Raw genomic sequence first — 23,425 nt, 5'->3', positions numbered from 1 at the left:
CTGCTAGAAAATCCACATACATGAAGCAAGAGGCTTGTGCATGGACCCCTTAAGTGCTGTGCTCATTACATCCATGTCATCTTTTTTCCTCTCAGCAGTGACTAATACATTAGTAAAAGCAATAACTTAAAGAAAACTATTATTATATTACCTCATTAGATTGTGATTGAATTGCTTTCTAGTTTTCTCTAGGAGAAACGTAAGAATAAACAGAGCTCCACATTCTGTGATTATACTATAACAATATACTCTGAGCTATAACTTCACCTCACAGCATCAATCACACTAACAAGCCACACCCCTTTATGATGCAGATTTAGTTAGATGATTCGTCTCTTATTTCAAGCGCTAGATGTGAATTGGCACCATTACAGAAAAGGATGATTGTTTTAAAAGCTAGGGTCACCTACTGTTACTGCCACACAGCTGTTCAGCAGTAATAGCGTTTTTTTCCTTAGCTTAAAATCTGCCCACACACGTGACAAGTTGTTGCTACTAGTTGTGAGGGCAGAGGTGAAAAATTTGAGGAGCTTTGACCAGAGCCCACTCACGCTGTGGGTGCTTTAGACATTTCTCAGACCCAAATGCACGTCATCTCATCAGATAGAATGCTCCCGGAGCACTTTAATTATTGCCTGTGTAGGACTGTAGTAGCAACCTCTGTGTCAGCTCAGTATTTAGTCTGAATCAGTTGTGTTTACTGTATTTGTTCTTGCGTAGATGTTAAAAAGTTGATTTACTTGTTAAGAAATTGTTGAAACCGCTAAATTCCTTCACAGTAGTTTTGAAGTACATCATAGAATCTTGCTTTTTTTTAACCAAAGTTTAATGTAGATGCTTTTTTGCTTTTGTACTAATTCAAAAAGTAGCAATGTTTCTTTAAAGTAAACAAAACAATTTTTTTGTTTATGTGCATGCCTATTGTTTTGTATGTGGTATACTTGCATTCAGATTATTTTTGTTTTTGTTTTTTTCCTTCTCACCTATCCACAATGCAATGCTGTCCCCCATGACGCACCTCTGCTTGCTGTTACCTGTATGTTAATACGCTTGAATCCCATTGGCCCACTGCCATCATGTGCTCGCTGCCTGCTAATTAAAGACTCAGTCGACTGCCAAAGCAATGAAGCGACCCCTCGAGGCAACTGTAGACCTGGTACTTTGACCTTTCACCTTTTGCTTTGCATGTAGCTTCTTTAATTGTACTGTAGCCACTCACAACATTTAAGTTGGCTCTTTTGTTTTTGTGAAACCCTGTAAGACACTTTAAAGTTAGACATATTTATTATTTAAAATCACTATTCTACATTATACTGTACAAATTGAATTACTACCACGTAAGGCTAAAGTAATTCCAATTATCTCACTATTTTCTTTAATGTGTTGTTGATGATTGCCTTGCTATGGTGTAGTTTCTCATTGTCCTTGTGATAGTTACAGCAAGTTTCCATTTTTGGCTTGTTGTGCTGTGCATAGACAAATAACACTTTTAGAGTATGTAAGAATTTACTTGTGTAAGTCTACAGTTCAAATGTGTTGTGCTTCTGTTGTGTCTGTGTGTTTGTTTGTCTTTTGTGGCTAGGCGTTCCCCCACGGCGTCCTCCAGCCCCTACCAAAGAGACCAGCACTTGAGAAGAGCAACGGAGCGAGCTCCCTGTTCAGCCCCAATGTTTTGCACTACCAGCAGGCGCTGGCCAACGCACAGCTCCAGCAACCCGCTTTCTTTCCCACAGGTAAGACCATTTTGGAGTTTCACATGTTAAAGTTACGTCTGTTTATTTCGATATTTTCTTTTTCAAATCAATATAAGTGTGATGCTGGTGTGTGCTAATGCTTTAGCCATTCACCATCCCTAAACTTTGATGTAGTACCTGCCAAGATAAACATGTAATTGCTGCCAGGTGGAAGAGCAATGCAGGCTTTGATCAAAGATATGATACAGTACTACCTGAATACAAGCCACCTGTCTAACCCTCAAGAATACAAATGAGCAAAACAAGCCTGTTTCTAACCATAGGCTTTGTAAGAATGTTTAGTTTCCAGTTTGAAAGAATGGTTAAATAATGGCTTTTTGCTCCGTGTGCATTTTATCTGTCTTGACAAATATCAATATTGGAGAAAAAAACACAGTTTAAAAAAACATTTTTCTTCAGTTTTTCCAGATATATTCAGGTGTGCGACCTTCTTCCACCTAACTAAAACAACCCACTCTCTGTGTACTGCGCACAAACAGTGACTCAAGTCCCCTTGAGTCTCACGATAAATAAGTTAATTGCAGCTAATATTGTAGCCTGTAGCTACGCTCATGAGGTATTACAATGAGACTCCTACCCATCATCCTTCTTTCTACATGCTCATTTGAACCCTGTGCTGTGAGATGCCCTTCCTCCCTCTCTCCCTCTGTATCTGTGTGTGGGAAATGGGGTCTTGTGTACCAACCTGTTTTTTTCTGGAGACCTGTGCACATGATTGTACTGACAATGCATGATGCTGCTTTTTGGCTCTGTCACTTCTTTAGTTTCAACTATTTAGTCTTTTTTTTCTATACATTCCTTATTATATAGTTTTCATCCGAAATACTGGTTTCATATACTGTTACTAGGGTTTTGTGGCCACAGATAAAGGATTATCTTAGACTCCGCTTGGTCTGCTTGGTCAAGTCAGTTTCCATTATACAGTCTGTAATTACAAATTTGCTACGGTAGGGTCGACATTCTGTAAAACACATCCTATGTCAATAGATCTATGCTATAGAAACACAAATTTAAAGAGATGGAATATGCAGACACAGAATGACGTAAGTACATAAATAATATATGATATAATGTAAGGGTGACACAGTTATAAGACAAGATAAGTAATCATGACTCCTGTTTTGGCCACAGTGTCCTACAGCAACCTAAGTCTGATTAATGTCTGATTATAGCTGGAGCTGGTTAAAACTGTATTTTCTTACTAATACCAGGACTGACTTAGGGAGTTTCTCTGCTTGCTGTTGTTTACTTCATTCCTAACTGGCTGACAGCACCACTGAACCAGTAGCATCTGAGCTGAGTGAAGCTCTGTTTTTGTCTTGTCTAACCTTGTTGTTCTCCTCCCTCTCGATTAACCCATTTATTTCTTCCTCTCTCTCCCTGTCTCCCTCTCTCCCTCTGTCTCTCTCTCTCTCTCTCTCTTTCTCTCTCTGTCTTTTTTCTGCATGAACACAACAGGGTCAGTCTTGTGCATGACTCCTGCTAGCAGTCTTGGTAGGTCCTGACCTTCCCTTTGCTCTCTCACACACAGTGTTTGATGTACTGTATGTGGGAGTTGGTGGGTTGGAGTGGGATGAGTGGGCAATGTCCACCACCCTTGCAGGTGAGACAAAAGGTCATCACTTCAGTGCATCACCTCCTGTGGCGATGATGGGACTTTTTTAAATGTGCACCAGGACACTTTCAACTGTCCATTTCTTTAGGCTGACACATGGTATAAAGCACACTTTTTGTATCACCTGAAAGAGTCGTGGTTTCACTTCCTGTTTCCCTGCTGACTTTCTTGCAAATGACTGTTTATGATTAAAATGTTAGTGTGAATAAAATACTGTAGAGTGATCTGTTCTTGAGCTGTAGGATAGCTACTGTCTGTTTGCTGTGCTGTGTTAAGCAGGAAATTTAAATCAGTTTCCCAGAGAAATTACTCATAACTGGAGCAGTTGTCTCTGCAAAAAAAGGGATGGAATTACAAAAAATACTCGTGGCTAATCAACAGGTTGCACAAAGTTTAAGTGATGACTAAGACTTTTTCACATAATAGTACAATAGTCCATTACAGTTGCATGTTTTTGACATGAAAAAATGTAATTCCCATTCCACCATTTTAATTGGTGTCCCGTGCCCCTTAACTTCTCTGGGAAAAACAGCAAACTGATTTTCCATATAAATTTCCTTATTGTGATTGTAATCAGCTTCTCTCCTCTTGTTTTTTTTTCTCCCATCCTCTCTTTTTCTTTCTTTCTTTCCTTCTTTCTTTCTTTCTTACTTTCTTTCTTTCTTTCTGTATTCCTTGCTTTGCATTGTGAATGGTTGCATGCCATCTGCCGGTGTAACCCTAACGATGGCTTGCTGGCTCTCTGTAACATCTGCCACCATCACCATCAAAAACAATAACAACAACAAACATCAACACACACACACACACACACACGTACACACACATATCACAACTGTCGCCATGGTTACCATAATGCTCCACCTACCTGTCCATTGCTGCCACCTCCTACCCTCTCCCCCATTCCTCCTCCCTCTGCCCTCCCCCCACCTCCCCTTTCCTACCCTCAAAACAAAGTCCCAATGATGTACAGTGCTACGCCTGCTACTGTCTCTGCAGCAACAACTCCTGCCACAAGTGTCCCCTACGCAGCAACAGCACCAGCCAATCAGGTTTGCTCCTTTTAAAGCTTTCTTTCATCAGTCCCCGGAGCTCTGAATAAGTACTGCCTTCTAATAGTGAGCTGCAATAACTGGCATCTGAGCCCACGCTGAACCCCTCCCCATCCATCAATGTGCCTGCACTCAAACCTCCTAAACCTGTGAGTGGGTGTTTTCCAGAGAGGGGCTACCTGACCAAAACCAGTGCCAGTGCAGTGTATCACATTTCTTGTAAAACGCCATGTAAAGCCCCATTAGCTGCTCCCAACCAGCACTTCTTCAGAGCTCCCACATTTGCAAATTAGTAGTCGTGTTGTGTTGCACTACTTCCTGGTTTTTGTTTTGCATGTTCTGTTTTAAGTTTTATTTTCCACTTCTCTTGTTGTTGTCAAATAAGCCTCTCCATCTGCAGCAGGGGCATCATCTGTACAGCTTGTGTGCTCTGCAAATACACACACACACCCATTCAGGCAATTTCTGCAACACTCTGTAACAACCGCCATGTTGGATCTTTTTCCATTTCCACTGCTCCCAATTTCACCTCTTTACCTTTTGTATCCTAGCTGTAGGATAAAAAAGACGTGAGGAAAGCATTACAGGCCACGCTTGTTAGGGAGAGACACACAGACAGGAAAGATGATCACAGAAGCTGTCTAAAAATGGCCTCTGATCGGCGGCTCTCCTGTTGCTGCATGTCAGCAGGAGCCAGGGAAGCAGGGCCAGGTTTGAATGCCAGAGTGACTCATGTATGCCCCATTTTAAACGTGGAAATTTCAGCACAATGCTGGCACTCTGGCCTCACACAGCCAGCAGTCATTTACTGGTAGCTCTGTATTGAGGTGACTTGAGGACACCCAGATCCACAGGTAAAAATATAACTGGCAAACAATCACGTTAGCAAGTGGAAAATTGTCCACAACAGGGAATGGAGAATGAGATCACTTGAGAGGGGATATTAAGATATAGTCTGTTTTTACGTGCTTTTTTTCTTAGTGGAAATAATAAAATATATTAACACTAACATAAGCTAGAGAATCAATTCGTTTGAAATGCACACCTTTTATTACATTGAAGAAGCATCAACATTGTAAAATAAAACATGACAGGTCCACATTTTAGAATTAAATTAATGATTTCTGCGAGGATCCAGCCCAGCCTCTTGTCCTTTATTGCCCCTCGTAGGCCAACAATGTGTGCACTTCCTGTGAGTCACCGTCTCTTCCTGTAATTGGCATGCAGCAGCAGTAGCAGCAGGAAGCAGAGCTGCTCTTTAAAGATGCATGTGGGACAAGGAGCCGGAGAAGCACTGACGTCAGCCCTCGCTGTCTGTCTCCGTCTGTCCCCCTCTCTTTCTTTCTCCCCCACCTTGCATACAGATGCTTCCAGCTCGGACACAGTTAACACTTAGAATCAGCAGCTGTATGCCATACAGTAGATATTTTATTTACTGCAAGCATCAACCATGTATGATTTGTCAGAAAAAAAACACCAGAGACTATGACTAAGATTTTATTTTTTTATTTATTATTATTTTATTATTTAAGGGCACATGTTTGTGACATCACTGTTTTTGCTGAAAAGCACCCTCATAGTCCCAGACGCTGGGCTGCAAATCCTAAATTTCTACTCATGTTAGTTGGTTAGCATTAGCTCCTAGCATCTCCTCAGTTATTACGATGCTTCTTACACCAAAATCCTGGAATTAACGGGGCTTTGTGATATTAGAAATAATAAACCGAGCTTTAACATACAACCTTTCAGTTTAGATTAAATTAAATCAAGCAACAGGAAGCTGCAGACATATTGAGAGGTTCACAGTCTGGTCAACTCATGGCTACTGTCACTGTGACATGATAAGCAGTAACCAGCCACATCACTCCATGTGCTGGTCTGGTAACGTCACTGTTCTCGTGGAGGTGATGAAGCTAGAGCACACTCTACTGTCTGTATGTGGTATTACATCACATAACTGACAGTCACTTAAACAAACAGCATCACGAAGAACCAGTGCAGTTAGATTAACAATTGGATTTTAAAAGGCAGGATCCAGCTGTACAAACCACCATCACAATTCAGTAACCCACACTTTCTAAGATTCAAATATTCATCCAGGCACATCATCACCTGTTATTTGCTTTCTATTCCCTACTTGTCCTTGGCTGAAACATGCTGCTGTTGTAACTGCACTAAATCTAAGACAAATAGGACCCAGCAAACAGTTCTTGGCACTTGTCTTTACCCAGCCGTGATACCAGACGGGTGGGATGTACCATTCTGATGAGCTGATCCCACTTGTCTGGCCCCCTGTAATATTTTCTTATTTCCATACTGCGCTGTGGAGCTGGCTTTGTTCTCAGCGTGTGCAAATCACACGCTCTCCACCTGTGATGAACTTGTGTGATGTGACCAGTGGCTTCTGTGCTTTGTTGGCTGTCTGTTGTCTCCTAACAAGCACCATGCGGCTTTATTCTACATTGGTCTGCTGCCAGTGGCAAGCCAGCATCTCTTCTACCTGTCTTCCCACTATCAACAATTTCTCTCTCTTCTTCTTCTTTTCCCCTTCTCATTCTTTTCTCTGTCTTGACTGTGTGGTGGAACATCTTTATATAATAAAGGGAGAGGTTTACCAGACCTGGGTCAAATGCTGTTTGCAGATAACTAGAAGAGTTAGCTTGTTTCTGCATGAAACACTGGACAGTGAGAGTGAAAACCTTTGCATATATTTGGCCATCCTGAAGTAGACAGGAACAAAAGACAAAAACAGTTTGACCCAGATCTTAGGATGGACCAAATAAAATAAAAGCATCAAAATATTTTGTTATATGTTAATTAATAACGAATCAAAAATTGTTGAAAGCAAATACATTTGTGACAATACATTTGTGAGTAAATAAAGTTTCTGTCTGGCAGGTTTAGTAAATTTGTCTCTCTAATTTGTCTTCATTTTCTCTTCTTTCTGTTCCTATTTCTCTGTCTCTCGTCTCCAGATCATCCTGAAGTAGGCGTCAGGAAGGGAACGGAGTGTCACGAAGCTGCACTAGGAAACCCAAAACAGCCCCTCTGTAAATATTACCTTACCTCTCCCTTAGAGGTCCAGCAACCTGCATGCTAAGAGTGTAACACTTCAATTTAACCGTAAGAACTGCAGTGCCGGTGTAACACACACAAAAATATATATATACTGTATGTATTGCTAGAAAAAAACTATTAACATGAAAAAGTCAAAAATATTCTTATGTATAACACTACATACATAACAGACACACTATAGAGGTCATTTTAACAACTGTTCTCCCAAAGTACCGTGGATCCCCTCTCTTTCATATTTACTCTAAAAACCTCTGCACAACGTTCATCCCTTTGGTTGGTAAAAAAAACAAACAAACAAAAGGTATTTGCTTTGCACTGTATGAGAAATATAGTGCTTAATGTTGAAGTGGGAAAACAGGAAGAGTCACAGAAAACCCGTGCACAACCACACCAACGCACTCGGCGCTTTCAAGAGGGTTTTCGTCTCGCGGTCTTTGCTTTTCCTCTTTACAAAGTTGAATGTCCTTGGGGCCAGACAAGCTCATGTTTTCTTAATGTGACTGTCCCTGTAAGGGTTCCTGCATGACCCTCATCCGCTCCAGATGCTGTTAAAATGCCATCATGAAGCTTATTCCCCCTCCCCCTCCCCCACCCTGCCAACTTTTCATCTCCGGAAACATCTTGCCAAAGTTGCGGCTTGGAAGAGGTCAATGGAATCAACCTGCCAGAAAGACAAGCCACATTTAAACAACCTAATGAATTCTTTTTCTAAAAAAATCTTTTTCCATTGCAAAAGCTGCTCAGAACACACCCTTTATTTGTTTTGGTGCTGGGTTCAGTTCTTGGTTTGGGAGGAGTGGCGGGATAGTTTGTGCACGGATTTTTGCATGCAGTCGGGACAGGGGAAGATAGTGCCCAGTGTTGACAGAAGATAGTCGTGGCCATTACCGAAAAGCCTAAAGGCTCGGGTCTGTGCCAAGGGCTTAACAAAGCTTGAGGGTTTGTTCCAGACATACCAAGCCTTGTGTGTGTGTGTGTGTGTGTGTGTGTGTGTGTGGGTGTGTGTGTTTGTGTGTGTGCGAGCGTGTGTGTGTGCATGCATGTTCGTACCTGGAGACTGATGGTCTGCCGGCAGACTGGGACTTGAAGCGAGGTCTAGCAGGCAATGACAACATCAGGCCTGGTAGGAGAGTTTTTTGGGGGGTGGGTGGGTGAGGGACTCAAGTGCTAAGACTAAACTAAAATAAAAAAACAAAAGAAACAAAAAAAAAAAAACGGTGCATTTGACGACACTCGTCAAGCAAAAAGATGACTTGAACTTCGACTGGAGGGCTATCTGTGACCGTCGGTTGTCCTGTCCAACCCTACTATCACCGATAATCCTGTTCCATTTTAGAAAACTGTAGAAGTGCCTAAAAAATGCTCATCAACAACACATGCATCCAGAGTGTATCACTAAAAGTCACAGACACAAGACACTGGCTGTCAGAAGCTACATGGACCTTTCGGGAAAGACATCCAATTTTTTGCAAATTGTTACTGGAAACTGTTTTCTAGTAACTGTTCATTAACATCACAAGTGACTTTATCGAAACAACAAGAAAAAAGTTAAAGAAACAACAAATCAAAAATAGCTTTGTAGAATGTTTGGTGACTTTCATGGTGTACCATCGTTTCTTACCATGGTTTGAGTAGTTTACATGCGGAACGTGAGTGAGAAAAAAATGTATTGTAAACTGTGTAATGTATGTAAAGTGTCTCTAATTTTCAGAGTTTATATTCATGGTTCTAGAAATGTATTCAAAGTTATTTAAAATTTGTGTTGTGTCTATTATCAAGGTATGTTTGAATTCCCTCAGAAGCCTCCACCACCTCCACCTCCTAGAACAATCATTGTTTTGTTTTGTTTTTTAGCCAAGATCATAAATGTTAATGTATTATTTTACACCAACATTATTTAGTTTAGTTTTTTTTTTTTTTTTTACAGACGTGTTTTAACTCATGATACTAAATTTATCAAAATTTGGATGTAATTTCATGGTGCTTGATTAACATTGACAATCCACCATCATACCTTTGGAACCAGCCTGCGTCACTCTGGTTCCACGGTGTCGTTTCATTCACTTTGATTGTCTTTACATGCATTATGATTTGTATGTAATAATTGTGGAAGGTGGTAAAAGTCCTATTTTGTTGTAATTTATCTTAAGTTACACTTGGTCAAATTTTAGTCAAAAACAATGTTGTAAACTATTCTATTTTGAAATGAATGTAATTTATTGAGCTGTGCTACGTTCTGCACGGTTGGTCATTTCAAGGTCTAACCTGTCAGGTCAGCGAATGAGAAGTCGCACACGTCTGAGGGGTGGGGTTTAAAAGTCAACCCACCAATAGAAAGCTACTGGATCTTTCTTGCCTTCTCATCGATTAAAGGATCACGGTGTTGCAGCAATGAGCATAGTTATAGAGTTGCTTGTGTTGTTGGGAAAAAAATGTTTATTGTATAGATGACATTTTACCAAAAAAAAGAGAAGAAAATTTTAAAAAAGATGTACTTTTCACTCTAGTATAATACACTGCCTATCCAAAAAGAAGTCACACACTCAAGGATTTTGTTGGACCGCCTTTAGCTTTGATTACGGTACGCATTCACCGTGTCATTTTTTCAATAAGCTTCTACAATGTCACAGCATTTATTCCCGTCCAGAGTTGCATTAATTTTTTACCAACATCTTGTATTGATGATGGGAGAGTCGGACTGCTGCGCAAAAATCTTCTCAATGGGGTTAAGGTCTGGACTCTGTGGTGGCCAATCCATGTGTGCAAATGATGTGTCATGCTCCCTGAACCACTCTTTCACAATTTTAACCCAATGAATCCTGGCACTGTCATCTTGGTATATGCCCAAGCCATCAGGGAAGAAAATATCCATTAATGGAATAACCTGGTCATTCAGTATATTCAGTAGTCAGCTGACCTCATACTTTGGACACATAATGTTGCTGAATCTAGACCTGACCAACTGCAGCAACCCCAGATCATAGCATTGCCCCCACAGGCTTGTACGGTAGGCACTAGGTGCATCCCTTCACCCGCCTCTCTCTCTCACTCTGGTTTTAGTAGTTTCATCAATCTCCTTAGATGTTTTCTTTGCTTGATTCATGTCAATAATTTGACTCTTTTGAAATAGATGAACTGCTTTTCCACGACCACAGGATGTGTCTTCAGACATCGTTGTTTAAGAAATGAGAAGCTCTGCATCATTTAGGGTTAAACAAGTTGTTGCCAGCTGAATATAATCATCCATGCAGTAATTATCCAACGGGAGGCTCTTACCTATTTGCTTAGTTAAATCCAGGTGGTGACTTTTTTTTGGACGGGCAGTGTAGTATTTCATAACAATATTAAGTTGTTGCTGTGGCAACCAAATGTTGCAATTACTAAAGTTCGGTATTTTTGTAAATGACATTGTTAAGTTGATTTTTGTTTCTTTTTGCTAGAACACTGTACACAAGGTAGATTGTAAAGAAGATATGAACATTTCTTATTCTTCACTGAGATTATGACAATGACCTAATATTTTCATTAGCAAATAACAGCCTCTATAGTGCTGTGATTGTAACACTTAAATAGATTTAAAGTCATCAATGTTACATAGATAATATATAAATATATATACATATATACGTATGTATATGTATATATATATATAAGAATGAAATAATCTATAAATTAATAAGTTCAGATGTACAATTGTTCCCCTGACAAAGGACCTTTAGGTTCCTCACTGAGACATTTTATTCGATGCATATGTATCACTAGAGTTAAGGATTGCACTTTTCATATGTTTAAAGATGTGATCTGTTTTTCATTTCCTATTAGAGGTTTCTGCAACCTGCTAGTACAATAAATCTGTTTATCAATCAAAAGCAGACACTACCGGTAAATAACTTTAATTCAACATGTTGCATGGGAAAACAATATTTTCTTTTCTTATTCAATGATAACGTGAATGTTTCTAGTGAAAAAAAAAAATGTCTGTACACAAAATGTCCTCATTTGGTGACCCACAATGCCCTTGTGTATGGATTCCTTTTGAGATGTAATATTTTTTTGAAATGTGTTGCCGATAATTGACTGATGGTAAAAAGAAAAATGTAAGCACTTTCTGAGCAGTTGGTCAACTGAGCAGACTCAGCTTATCCAAACACTTTGCCTTATCTTGAGTCCATTGTGCTTAAGGTTTTATGTTTTCAGAGCTCTTGTGAAATTTCTTGTGAAATGTAGAGACTTGAACTAGTCTCTCTTCTCAAGCCCCTTCTCAGTTTCATTTCAAATGTATATCTTTATACCTACAATTATTTTTAAAAGGTTAAAAAGGTTTTAATGTGCACATCACAAGGCCAAAAGAGGAGACTGCAGCAGAGTGAACAGTCACTGATCTTAGCTTCTGGTCTCCCAAATCTGCAGTGAGCTGCTTTTGTCCCATTGCCTTACAATGGACTTCTTTGGAGCTTGTACTTCAGAGCTGTAGCCACCAGAGGGCACTGCACTGGAGACTGCAGGTTAGGAACTGTGGCTGCCTGTGCCATCATTGTTGCAGTATACCCTACCAACAACGTAAAGACATCAAGATAAATTAACAAGAAGACCCTCATTGAATTTATAGTTTCAGTGTAATCATTTTTAAATGTATTCTTTTTGCATATATTTTGTGCTATTTTATGTTTCTATAGTCAATGTTTCTTTGGTTCCAGCAAGATAGTGTAAAATCTATTGAAAGAAAGAAATAAAGAAAATCAAATGATGTTTTTGTCAAGGCCTCTTATTTGTGTCATAAAATACCTGTGTGTGTGTGTGTGTGTGTGTGTGTGTGTGTGTGTGTGTGTGTGTGTGTGTGTGTGTGTGTGTGTGTGTGTGTGTGTGTGAGTGAGTGAATTAAAGTGGCATTTTTATAGAAACATGCATTACATCCCTGAATGCAACTCCTGAACTGCTGCTATAAAAGTAAATAAGCAGCAGATTACTAGCGAATTAGAACTTTATTAAGTTGTGGCTCTACAAACACACAAAGACAAGACTTTAATGCTGCTTGAATTAAAGTGATTTCCCACAGATGATACACATGACAAGATCAAACACTGGCCCAAGTAAACTCTGTGTCATTTCCTGTTTGTGCAGTGAAGCATTTTCTGAAGCTACATATGAGAGGTCAGTAATACCACTGTGTTAATGTCCAGTGGTTGGGCCATGATTTATACAGGAAGCAGTGGATATATAAGAATAGTTTCTAGGAATGTCATTGCTGAAGATGTGTAGTTAGCAAACTACAAAGTATTATAACTAATGCGGAAGATAAACATTCCTGTACTTACATTCTGTAATCCCACGAACATGAGAAGACGATTGTAGACTAGTTAAATAAATACTTAAGACCAAATGAAAATAAAGCATATGTTTAATGCTAATGTACGTGTGTAACATGTGAAATTATCCTGTTTTGTGCAGTTATAATGTTGCTGAATCTAGCAACATTATAACTGCATTATAACTTCCCAAGTAACAGCTTGGAAAGTAGCCAAGCTGTTACTTTCCAAATTTAGCCTTTAAATGTGTAGAATAGGTTTGCGCTGCGGTGTAGCATTCCCTCGCTCATAAGTTTGCTAGTTTCCTTATAATCGGTTTAAAAGCATGTGTTTTGGTAAAACAGGAGGTTGAAGGAACTTTAATTTTCTGCACAATTATACATTAGTTTGTGCTCTTGCACTAGAGAAACCATCATTTTATTTGTTTACACGACCGGTCCACAGGGTACCTTTTAAAATAAAGATGCCTTACTGCTTTACACGTTTCTCTTTTTGTTTCTTTTCCACTAAAATAAGGATCAACCTCTTTGTCAGGATTCAACGCATGTAGGCTCCCTCGGTTCCTCGTGTGGCACTAATCACCCTCCATACGTTTGAAGACACAGTAACATCCTGTGGCTGCACCGACTCCAGAGGCGTGGATTCCCAGCGCCGTTGTCCTCTTAAGGCTAAACAGGCTCTTTGCCTTTAACTCTACTGTACCCCACCGTGCAGGGAAATGTAGGGCTAGCCCTTCTGTTTTGTCGGCACACAGAAAGATGTGTCGTCTAGTTGTTTCTAATAATAGCCCATCTAACACCGACGCCTTATTGCATTATGGATGCCTCGGGAATGGTGTCCCTTCAAGATAGCGTGGGAATATTTCAGTAGAGGCTGTGGCCGTGCATCTCAAGGCTAAATGCTCCAGCATCGTCTCAGTTTGTCCGCCTATAGCTGCAAGAGCATCTCATTTACCGGAGGCTGTCGCCGTCTGATGCCTGCATTCTGACTCCTGCGTGTGGGGATGCGTTTCTTTTACCCGCTGCTCAATACTTTCTTCTCTGCATGTTGGATTTAACTCCACGGGAGCGCTATGCGGGAGTATAAGGTGGTGGTGCTGGGCAGCGGCGGGGTGGGGAAGTCCGCGCTGACGGTCCAGTTTGTCACAGGGACATTTATAGAGAAGTACGACCCGACCATTGAAGATTTCTACAGGAAGGAGATTGAGGTGGACTCCTCTCCGTCTGTGCTGGAGATCCTGGACACAGCCGGCACCGAGCAGTTCGCCTCCATGAGGGATCTTTACATCAGGAACGGCCAAGGCTTCATCCTGGTCTACAGTCTGGTGAACCAGCAAAGTTTTCAGGATATCAAGCCTATGAGAGACCAGATCATCAGGGTCAAACGGTGAGATGCTGTCATTGTACTGGGTAATGTATTATAATATGTATAATACCACTGTATTATAAAATACAGACTATATTATAATATAATATGGTGTAAAAGACTGTTTTCATACCTACACCCAAAGGTGGAACAACCACAAGTATGAGTGGGGGAGGAATGTACAATAACCACAATCATTATAAACATTTTCTGATACATTAGCAGTGAAATAAACACATAAAATTCAACGGATCTTGTTGGGGTACCCCCTGGAACTACCCAAGGGCCCCTAAAGGTCCATTAGCACCATTTGAAAAGCTCCAAGTTTAATATTTATTCATTTATTTTATACACCTAACGTTAGGGATCATGTCATACTTCTGTCATTTCTTGCTGTTGTCCAGTGTTTCTTGAGAAGCTGCATATGTTCTTGATAAGAGCCCAGCTGTGGCTCACCTGTTATAAATCAACCCGCTGAACTCTGACTCGGTTGATATTCTCTTTCTTTCGCACATGACTAACTCTGGATGGCTTTGATCAGTTCAGTCCATTACTCACCAAATCCACTGAGCTCATGTGAAGACGAGCGAGTGGAAGAAAAGCTGTGATCTTTCTTTTTGGTACAGACATATTGCTGCTGTTGGCTTAGAGCCGTCCTTAATTTGTTTAAAGACACTAACTGACTGTGAGGCTACAGGCTGTGCTTTTAAGAAACGTTCTGGTTTTTATTTAACAAAACAGATTAGAATTTCAATTAATAGCATTAAAAGCTTAAACTAGTTCATTTGCAGCCAGGAACACTTGTTGCTTGTATTTTTCAAAATAAAAGCAAAATACTTATATTGAGATATTAATAAGACCATTATTTTAAGCTGAATACATGGGAGGACAGTAGCCACTAATATTTCAGTTATCCTCACTGGTCATTATCTTCATCTTATTAGTCATAGCTGCCACAGCGGTGTAAAACAGGCACTGACTTCCTCAGGCCTATTTATTCAAAAAGGCCATAAAAATGCCCTTTTTATTTAGCCCTAGTGGATTTTGCAAAACATGAACAAAGTACACAGCTACTGGCTGTTGAATCTATATTAACTCCAGATATGCCAGTTTTAGCAAAGCCATATTTTTGTATGTTTTGTTTGCATGTACCTACAATAAGCAGACCAGAAGGTTTATTCACACTGATTTTGCCCACCGTCATCTGTGTAGCTCACCAATTAACATGTTGGCTGTGAGTGTAAAATGGGTGTTCCATTTTTAGATTAGGATTGAATTTATGGATTCAATGGCATCCAGTTCAAAGTTTTTCATTTTCTCAGTTGCTGTGTTTCTCCTTTTAGTTTTCTCCCTTCTGCAGTAAGTAAAATGGCATCGAGTAAGTGCATCCCCCTGCAAGGCCGCAGCACATTTATTGACATAACTGCATGTTGTGTTACAATACTTCATAATTTAATCTGTGTAGTTTGGTGCAGTGCTTTTCAGCTCCATCCCTGGAGTGAACCGAATGCTCCCGTAGCACAGACGTCACAGGCCGGGAGGAAGCGGGAGCGCGTCACAGCTGACGATGCACAGCAGGGACAAGTGCATGAGGGAACTCCTCCGAAATTAATAATATAATGATGAATAAAACTGTGTTCTGCCGCTTCTAGCCAGCCGCCACCCAAAGCAGCTGCCTACACTGCACCAGCAACCCCTGTTCTCAAGTGTATATCTATAAATAATTCATACTTTTATTTCACACTGCTCTGGGTTTGAAGCAGAAATTCTTGCTAAATACAAAACAGCAAATAAATAAAATAACCAATTATGCCCAAGATGCCAAACCCTGGCTTGTTCTGGGTTTCCAAATGTGAGCATTTGCTGCTTTTCTTTGATTTAGATAAATAATCGTAAACTGAATATTGCAATTTGAAGATGTGAGAAATGGGCGGGGCATTTTCATGGTGATGCGTTTATGTTTCATTTGCAGAAGCACATTTTGAGCATGCATGAGAGAAATTATTATTATGAAAAGAATGACACACAAGCACACAACAGTAACGTCTCTCAGTCAGTTTTATTTACTGGCCAACTCCCAAATTCACTGCTTCACTCTGTTGGGAAAGATGAGTCAGCCTCTTCACATGAGAGAGAAAAACTGAGAAATAATATAATATATATATATATACTGTATATAATAAAGAGGCTATTTAAGGAGAGTAAGAATAGGCCCAGTTGGTCTTTTAAACACAAACAGCCTTGTGTTCACTGGGAGTCGAGCTTTAATGAAACAAGCAACACTATCAGGTCCTGGTCTCCATTAGCTGTCTCCAGGAGATGGGCCTCCCTCCTCCAAAACTCCCTGCTGAGCCAGCAACAGCACAACACAGAGATGTAGTATGTGCCCGCTCACCAGATCTTAATGGGATTGTGTTGGGTTGGAAGCCAAGAAGACATCAGGCCTCCATTAAGGAGTCATATAAACCAGAATGCTTATGCAAGGCTCTTTGTGGGGGAAACATGGAAAAGAAGTGAGATTCTGTATGTTACTGTGTTGTGTTATATGTAGAGACGGCAGTGTGTGAAGCCACAGTCTTCTGCTGCTGCCCACAAACCCACAAACTGTATCACATTATTATTATTATTATTATTATTATTATTATTATTATTATTATTATTATTATTATTATTATTATTATTATTATTATTATTATTATTATTATTATAGGCCTGAAGGTGGTATTGTATTGTTCTCCCTCCCTGTCCTAATAAGTTACACTTTTACTCAGGTTGTTTATTTACATACAGGTTCATTATTACAAATTATTAATGTCAACATGTCATTAACACTTCTTATAGTTGAAAGCAGCTGATATTAGATTAGTAATAACAATACTGTCATGATTAAAGGATTACTAGCAACAATAAATCTTCATTACAACCAGGAAATCTATAATACAATAGATTAGCACATAAGCCGTGCCCTGCAATAACTGAATAGTTTTTTCTTTCAGCAGCAAGACTGATAAACACACACACACAATTTCATTCATTTAAGCTCTGCCATGTTAATATTTTGTGCTTTGTGTCATCTTCGACATACTTCCCTCCTCCAGCAATGCACAGACTAACCAAATAAACCCCATGCTGCTATCAGTGAAAACAGTATCTGGGCGTATCCCTACTCACAATCTAATCATCTCTTTGCTTGCTTGCGTGTTAAAGTTTATAGTTGTATCGGCACGTTCAAAGCACATGAGCTTCACGCCGCACTGATGCTGTGTCTAATAGCAGGAGGTGAGCATCACGCGTCGCTGACTGGGAATAGGGTGGAGAGTCCAACGGGTCTCGGGGGGCACTTTGGTGTAGGTACACAGCAACTTCCTGACCTCAGGCTTTTAGTGTTTGTCATCAGGAAAAGAGTGTCTTGTTAAAGCAGCTAACGTGGGTTTAAAATGTGAGCTGAGGGGAGCCAAGAGCAGAGCGCTCATTGATGGTGCGTGTGAAGTGCTTGGACTTAACACATTTACTCCACCGTTTAAGTGTTTTCCACTTCTTTCTGAACTTGTTAATCATCTTGCCACCCCTCAGATTCATCCCTTAGGAAACAAGTACTTTGATTTGATCTGAATGTGGGCTTTTCCCACATTAAGATGATTATCACGTTTAGATTCCAGATCCCAAGGGAACATTTAATGAGTGACATAATCGGTTTAAAAGCATGTGTTTTGGTAAAACAGGAGGTTGAAGGAACTTTATTTTCTGCACAATTATACATTAGTTAGTGCTCTTGCACTAGAGAAACCATCATTTTATTTGTTTACACGACCGGTCCACAGGGTACCTTTAAGTCAACTGTTCCCTAGCAACCACTACAGTTTCTGTGGCAAGAAAAATGACATTGTGTTGGGATGAATACGTCGCTAGCTACTGATTGGTTAGGGCAAAATAAAGCAAGATAACCCCCCCTCCCTTCCATCCTAACATAAAGACAACACTGAAAGTTAAATTTGAACTGCAAGTCACACCTTTGCAAAAGAAATAATGAACAAGGGCTTGTGTTAACTCCTGTGCTCCCTAAGCTCTGCAGACGGTGTTTGCATCTGGTTAAAGATTTTGTAGTGGAGCTGGGCTGCAGCATTAAAAATGGAAATGAAGCTTGGAGTTTCATCATTAACAAAAAGACTCTGAAGACCTTCTCCATCTGCTGTGCAGCCCCTCTTTTTGTCTGTTTATCACAGACATTTTTGTGGTTTGTTATTTTGTTTCCTTGCTTTCGACTTCATGTAACCAGGATGCCAGGGCTCTACAGAAACAGCTGTAGAAGCCTTGTAACACCCTTTGGGAGTTAACACAGTGTAGGCGCTGTAAGTTCTGTGATTTTTCTGTCCGGTCCTACAAGCAGATACGTGTGTTAAGCTGGTTGTCAGTGTCAGACAGTGTATCTGCTACAACTGCTAATTAACAGCAGATGCAGAGAGCAAAGAGGCGGCTGTAGGGTTGGAGGGCTACGTGGTAGAGATGCGTGATTGTTCCTCCTCTAATGTTTATGTGTGTGCGTTTGTCGGAGCTGTGGGGCTTGTGAAAATGTGTAAGTGAGATCACTGTGTGCTATTTAGCACAGCAGGTAGCTTTAATAAGGCTGCTGTATCTTGAGGCTAAATGGAAAATGTAGAGTCCATCTTTTGTAAGTTATAAACACAGATTCTCTGTGTGTGGGTGGGTTTGTGTTTCCCAAAAGCTGAATAACACCCCGCAGAGTCAAATGGCGCATATTCCTATGTTCACCAGCAAAATAATCTACTTGCATTGTGAGGATGCAGCATTTTGACCTGTGGCTTTTGCCCATTATCTGCACCTCCTGATGGCTTTAAAAGAATGGAGCTCAGCAGCTTTGCAGCAGAGCATTATTCTCTGTGTATCATTTGGAAACCAATACAGATTTCAATACCCCGCTGGTGTCTACTTCAAAAATCCAACACACGGGAAAGTGGAAGTACTAAAGCTGTTCCTCCAGAAATAAAGGGACATATGTGGATAAAGAGCAGGAAAAAGCCAAAAAACATTAAAATCAATAAAATGTCACACATGTAAATAAGTCACCATATTAAAAGCTATGTAGATATTAAAAGATATATAGGGAAATGTAGGGCGATATTATTATTAGATATTCAGCTGCTGCAGCTAAACTCTAATGTACTCTAGTGTTTAATCTGATATATTCTGCAATATTACATCATATCAGTGTGTAAATCCCTGCAGGGCAACTTTTCTTCATTCTGTGTTGAGTAGTTTCAGTTTCACCATATCTGGCGATGAGGGAGTGGTAGATTGATGCTGCAACAAACATTCTCTATATGCAAACTCCCCAACCTAGAAAAAATGGCTCTCCCTGTGTCTTTGTAGATATATATAGAGTTTCTCCTGCAAGGCTGTTAGATTGCATTTGTCTATGTGCTGCTCTCCTTGTTCACACTTCGCACCCTCTAGAGTCCAGCTTTCTGTGCGAGATACTTGTCCCGCTGAGGTCAGCGGCTGCGGCTGAAAATGCCAACAGGGAAGTCTTTGGCATTTGAGCCTTGATGAGCGACGTTTTTCTGCTCGACTTTAAGCACATTTATGGAGCAGTTAGGGCAGAAATTGCTCACATCGATAATCATTAGAACTTTTTGGGATGCACTTCCTCAGTAAGGGGTCAGAGGTCAAGCTCAAACCAAGAGCAGCACCTTGGAAACTTATAGGACCTCACTGTTTTGCTCAAGTACACTTCATCAGATGCTTCTCCTTCCCACTTTCCACTATGGTACTCACTTCTCCCCCTCTCTGCCTCCTGCACTAATTTCATCCAACTTTCTGACCCTCTTTAGCTCAGTGAGATGTTTGCCAGCTCCTTTCTACGCTTCAGCTCATCTCCCGGCTGAGCAGTATGGCAGCAGGCCACCAATTTGTAGATAAGAGCCCATTTCTCAATAGCACCAGCAGATCAATAAGCCGGGCTCAGAATGCACTTAGGAATGACTGATGGTGGAGGCTATTAGGTGCTCGGTGCCATTACCTATTGTGAGAATATATACTCTCTATAATTGACATTCTGTAGTTATTTAATCAGACTAAACATGAACAGTGTCTAAGTGTAATGACATATGTTGGACTTGAACAGTGTCCTGTCTGGTATTATACATGTAGATGTTGACTGTCTCATTGCAAACCATGGATGTTAACATGCTGTTGTAATAGCCGCCTCTCTTTTGAAAAGGCTTTCAACAACATTTGGGAACATGGCTGATGTTGGGCAACAAGGTCCAACTTGAATCTTTTATTCTAGTTCATCTAGAAGCTGTTGGCAAACATTTCTTTATAAATCTTGCTTTATGCAATAGCTTATTGTCATCTGGAAACAGAAAACAACAGGAAAATGTCGCCTGAACTCCACAAACAGAAGCACAAAATTGTATAGACTATTATATTGTGTGGCTGTTCTATGTTGTTGCATTAAACCTGCAATAAATGTATTTTTGACCACCGGGGGGCAGCAAAAACAAACTGTGAACAAAACTCCTGCTGCATTATCACCTTTTAAATTGATATATGAACAAACAGCTTATATTTACACATCTGGCTGCCACTTATCACCTTTAGCATTTATTTGAAATTATATTCCAGACCACCTGATAAATATAAGTTTGATCTTCTTGTAACATTTTGATGCTCACTGACTCCTGAGGGACATGTCTGGCTCTTTAGCTGTAAGTAGCCCCACTGTGGTCACCAGCTATGTCATAAAATGTGTGGGTTTTGCAGGGGTGAACATGTGCAACAGAACTAGGAGAGCAGTGATAGTGAACCAAAGCACTGAAGTCGTAGGCTGCAAAACCAAAACATAGAGCTGAAAGATGTTATGAAGTCATATTTGTTGATTTATCACTAGTCATCTGTAAATATAAAAACATAGATTTTAAACATGTTTTGGAATAAAATTCTCTATGACAACAAATGTAGACTTTGAAAGTTTAAGAAATAGTTGCTTCCTGGGTGCTAGGCCAATGCTCATGTCCCACCATGTGAGATCAGCACATTAGCTTTATTCAATTATTCAATAACCTATTCCATTACTCTGCCCAGCCTGGTTTCCTTGTATTGATGACTCAGAAGAAAGAGGACCGGGATCATCAGCCACACGCTGGGGAAGAAAGCTTTTGATCTGTGAAGACATGCTTGGTGCATGATGGAAATGATGCTAAGTGAAGAGCTAATGATTTTAAACAAGAGGCCAGTAAATGTACAGCTTTCATGTGGCGCTAGCACATATTATGTATCCAGGAATAAATAGAGCATCACAGCTTTTAAAAGACGCAGTTATGTTGTGGAGATGACAGCTTCCTAATGGGACCGCCTACAGATATAAGACACCCAGGGAGTGATGGAGCCCCCCAGGGAGCTGGAACTGAATGTTGTTGTGTTTATCCCTCCCATCTTGTGCCATTGTGTGTTGTATAAAACTCGTATTGTTTCAGCATCTAACAAATACAGTATGTAGGCCAACACTGCACACACACAAACACACTCACACTGGCTGTCACTGCGTTTTTTCTCTAATTTTCTCCCTTAGGTATCTGGCTGTTCCTTTAGTCTCAGTCTGTAACAAAACACACCCAGCAGGAGACAAAGACAGTGAATTTCAGATGTGCACTGTAATGATTTTACTTCCTCTCTCTTGTCTAAAGGTACCAACAGGTGCCGGTGGTGCTGGTTGGTAACAAGGTGGACCTGGAGGAGGAGAGGGAAGTGTCCCCCAGTGAGGGCCAAGCGCTTGCTGAGGACTGGGGCTGCCCCTTCATGGAGACTTCGGCCAAGAGCAAGACCATGGTGGACGAGCTTTTTGCTGAGATTGTCAGGCAGATGGACTTCTGCCCTCTCCCAGACCGCAGGGAGACCTGTTGCCCCGCCTGCAGCATACAGTAGCAGCCTCAGTCCGCTGGAGGGGTGATGGATGGGAGGGAAGTAGAAATTAGGATGCAAATGAATTCATGTTAGACACATTGTAGAGGGAGATCCACTGTTGCTTTCACTCTTTCTACCTGTTTTCTGTATTTAGCAGTTCAGGTCGGTGCTCTTCTAGGAAAATCATGTAGCAGAAGTAGACAAAGCTGATTAATGGAAATTACATTTCAACATTTATCTCTCCTCACACACAGGGTGGATTTTCTCATGAAAGAAAAAAAAAAAAAAACAACATATGACCTCCCACATCCATCACCATCTTCCTGATTAACAAGATTGAGTTTTGTGGGGTTTCCCAAAGGCAGCACGGTGCCAAAACCAACTTAAAAGCCATCCGACAAGAAGGATCATAGTGCTAAAAGCTTCTGGCAAACCAGCCATAGGTCCAAGCAGAGATGGCAGTGTGCTCAATGGTTTTATTGGTCCTGTTTTCTTCTGCTTGTATGTTTCTTTTTGCACTTTTGGGACTTTTTGACAGTGCAAGAACAATCACCGAGTATTTGAAGGGATGTCAAGCAACACCACTGTGAAGGAGTCATACTGGAAGTTAATGATACAGCAGGCCTATCTATCTACGAATGAATGAACAGATGAACGAATGTCTAAAAGAGGAGACTGGAGAAATGTATTCGTAACATCCCTAATGTTGACATACTGTGGATGACGCGTGCATGAAGCTGTACTGTGACACTGACATCGAGTACAATCAATCTCACCCAAAGAGACAGCATCAATCAATCAACTGATCAGTCAGTCAAGTGCAAACGCTTGTCTTTACACCCTACAGACAATACAAATGCCTTGTTACATTGTATGAAACGAGCATCAGTGTCAGTGCGTAGTTCATTTATCCTGATTCACATCTGATATCTTAGTGGTTCAATGTGAGAAACACTTATTTTCAACAAAAATAAATCTTTATGCACAAATGTCTCTTGCTTTTTATTGTTTAATGAGCCGTTTGTAAAAGCAGTTCACAACTTTGAAGTCTCCCCTCTCCATTTAGTTGAAACCTTCAGAGGTCAATGTGAAAGTAGCTTCAAAGTTTAGCTGTTTAGCAGTAATCTGGCTCTTTCCCAGCCTGTGGCGAGATGATTTATTATATCATTATGTTTTTGTCCTGTGTTTCTTGGCCCGGCTGCTTCTGCCATTAGTGCCAACACTTACTGCTGATTCTGGTCCTGAAAACTCCAACAGGCATTTGTCAAATTCTGGGTGCCATTTGAGTCCATTAGAGGATGAAATTAAAGACATGTGAGACATTAGAGCTGA

General features: G+C 40.5%; 2 protein-coding genes across 13 annotated transcripts in view; both read left to right on the top strand.

Moving 5' to 3' along the window:
- Positions 1-10,034, top strand: part of mbnl2 (muscleblind-like splicing regulator 2) — a 46,892-nt gene extending 36,858 nt beyond the window's left edge. For 5 of the 12 annotated variants that reach the window (XM_026361937.1, XM_026361939.1, XM_026361940.1 and 2 more), the window contains 5 exons: positions 1,103-1,156; positions 1,583-1,733; positions 3,213-3,248; positions 4,327-4,421; positions 7,397-10,034. In XM_026361937.1, coding sequence (XP_026217722.1) covers positions 1,103-1,156; positions 1,583-1,733; positions 3,213-3,248; positions 4,327-4,421; positions 7,397-7,411 — 351 coding nt within the window. In that variant the 3' untranslated portion in view covers positions 7,412-10,034. The remainder of the gene's footprint in view (positions 1-1,102; positions 1,157-1,582; positions 1,734-3,212; positions 3,249-4,326; positions 4,422-7,396) is intronic. The other 7 variants (XM_026361944.1, XM_026361945.1, XM_026361946.1 and 4 more) reach the window with 7 other exon arrangements.
- Positions 10,035-13,445: 3,411 nt separating this feature from the next.
- Positions 13,446-22,871, top strand: LOC113164060 (ras-related protein Rap-2a-like). Its single transcript, XM_026363161.1, has 2 exons — positions 13,446-14,191; positions 21,877-22,871. Exons 1-2 carry the CDS (start codon positions 13,878-13,880, stop codon positions 22,112-22,114), a joined length of 552 nt encoding a protein of 183 aa, XP_026218946.1. The 5' UTR covers positions 13,446-13,877; the 3' UTR covers positions 22,115-22,871.
- Positions 22,872-23,425: the final 554 nt, after the last annotated feature.

This window comes from Anabas testudineus, chromosome 2, assembly GCF_900324465.2.
Source record: "Anabas testudineus chromosome 2, fAnaTes1.2, whole genome shotgun sequence".
Classification (NCBI taxonomy): Eukaryota; Metazoa; Chordata; class Actinopteri; order Anabantiformes; family Anabantidae; genus Anabas; species Anabas testudineus.
This window is presented reverse-complemented; position numbering and strand designations above follow the sequence as displayed.

Bases quoted from the DNA above. Each gene is read 5' to 3' on its own strand.
- LOC113164060 (XM_026363161.1), top strand. From the start codon at position 13,878: ATGCGGGAGTATAAGGTGGTGGTGCTGGGCAGCGGCGGGGTGGGGAAG. The intron at 14,192-21,876 runs GTGAGATGCTGT...TCTTGTCTAAAG, and splicing joins CAGATCATCAGGGTCAAACG to GTACCAACAGGTGCCGGTGG.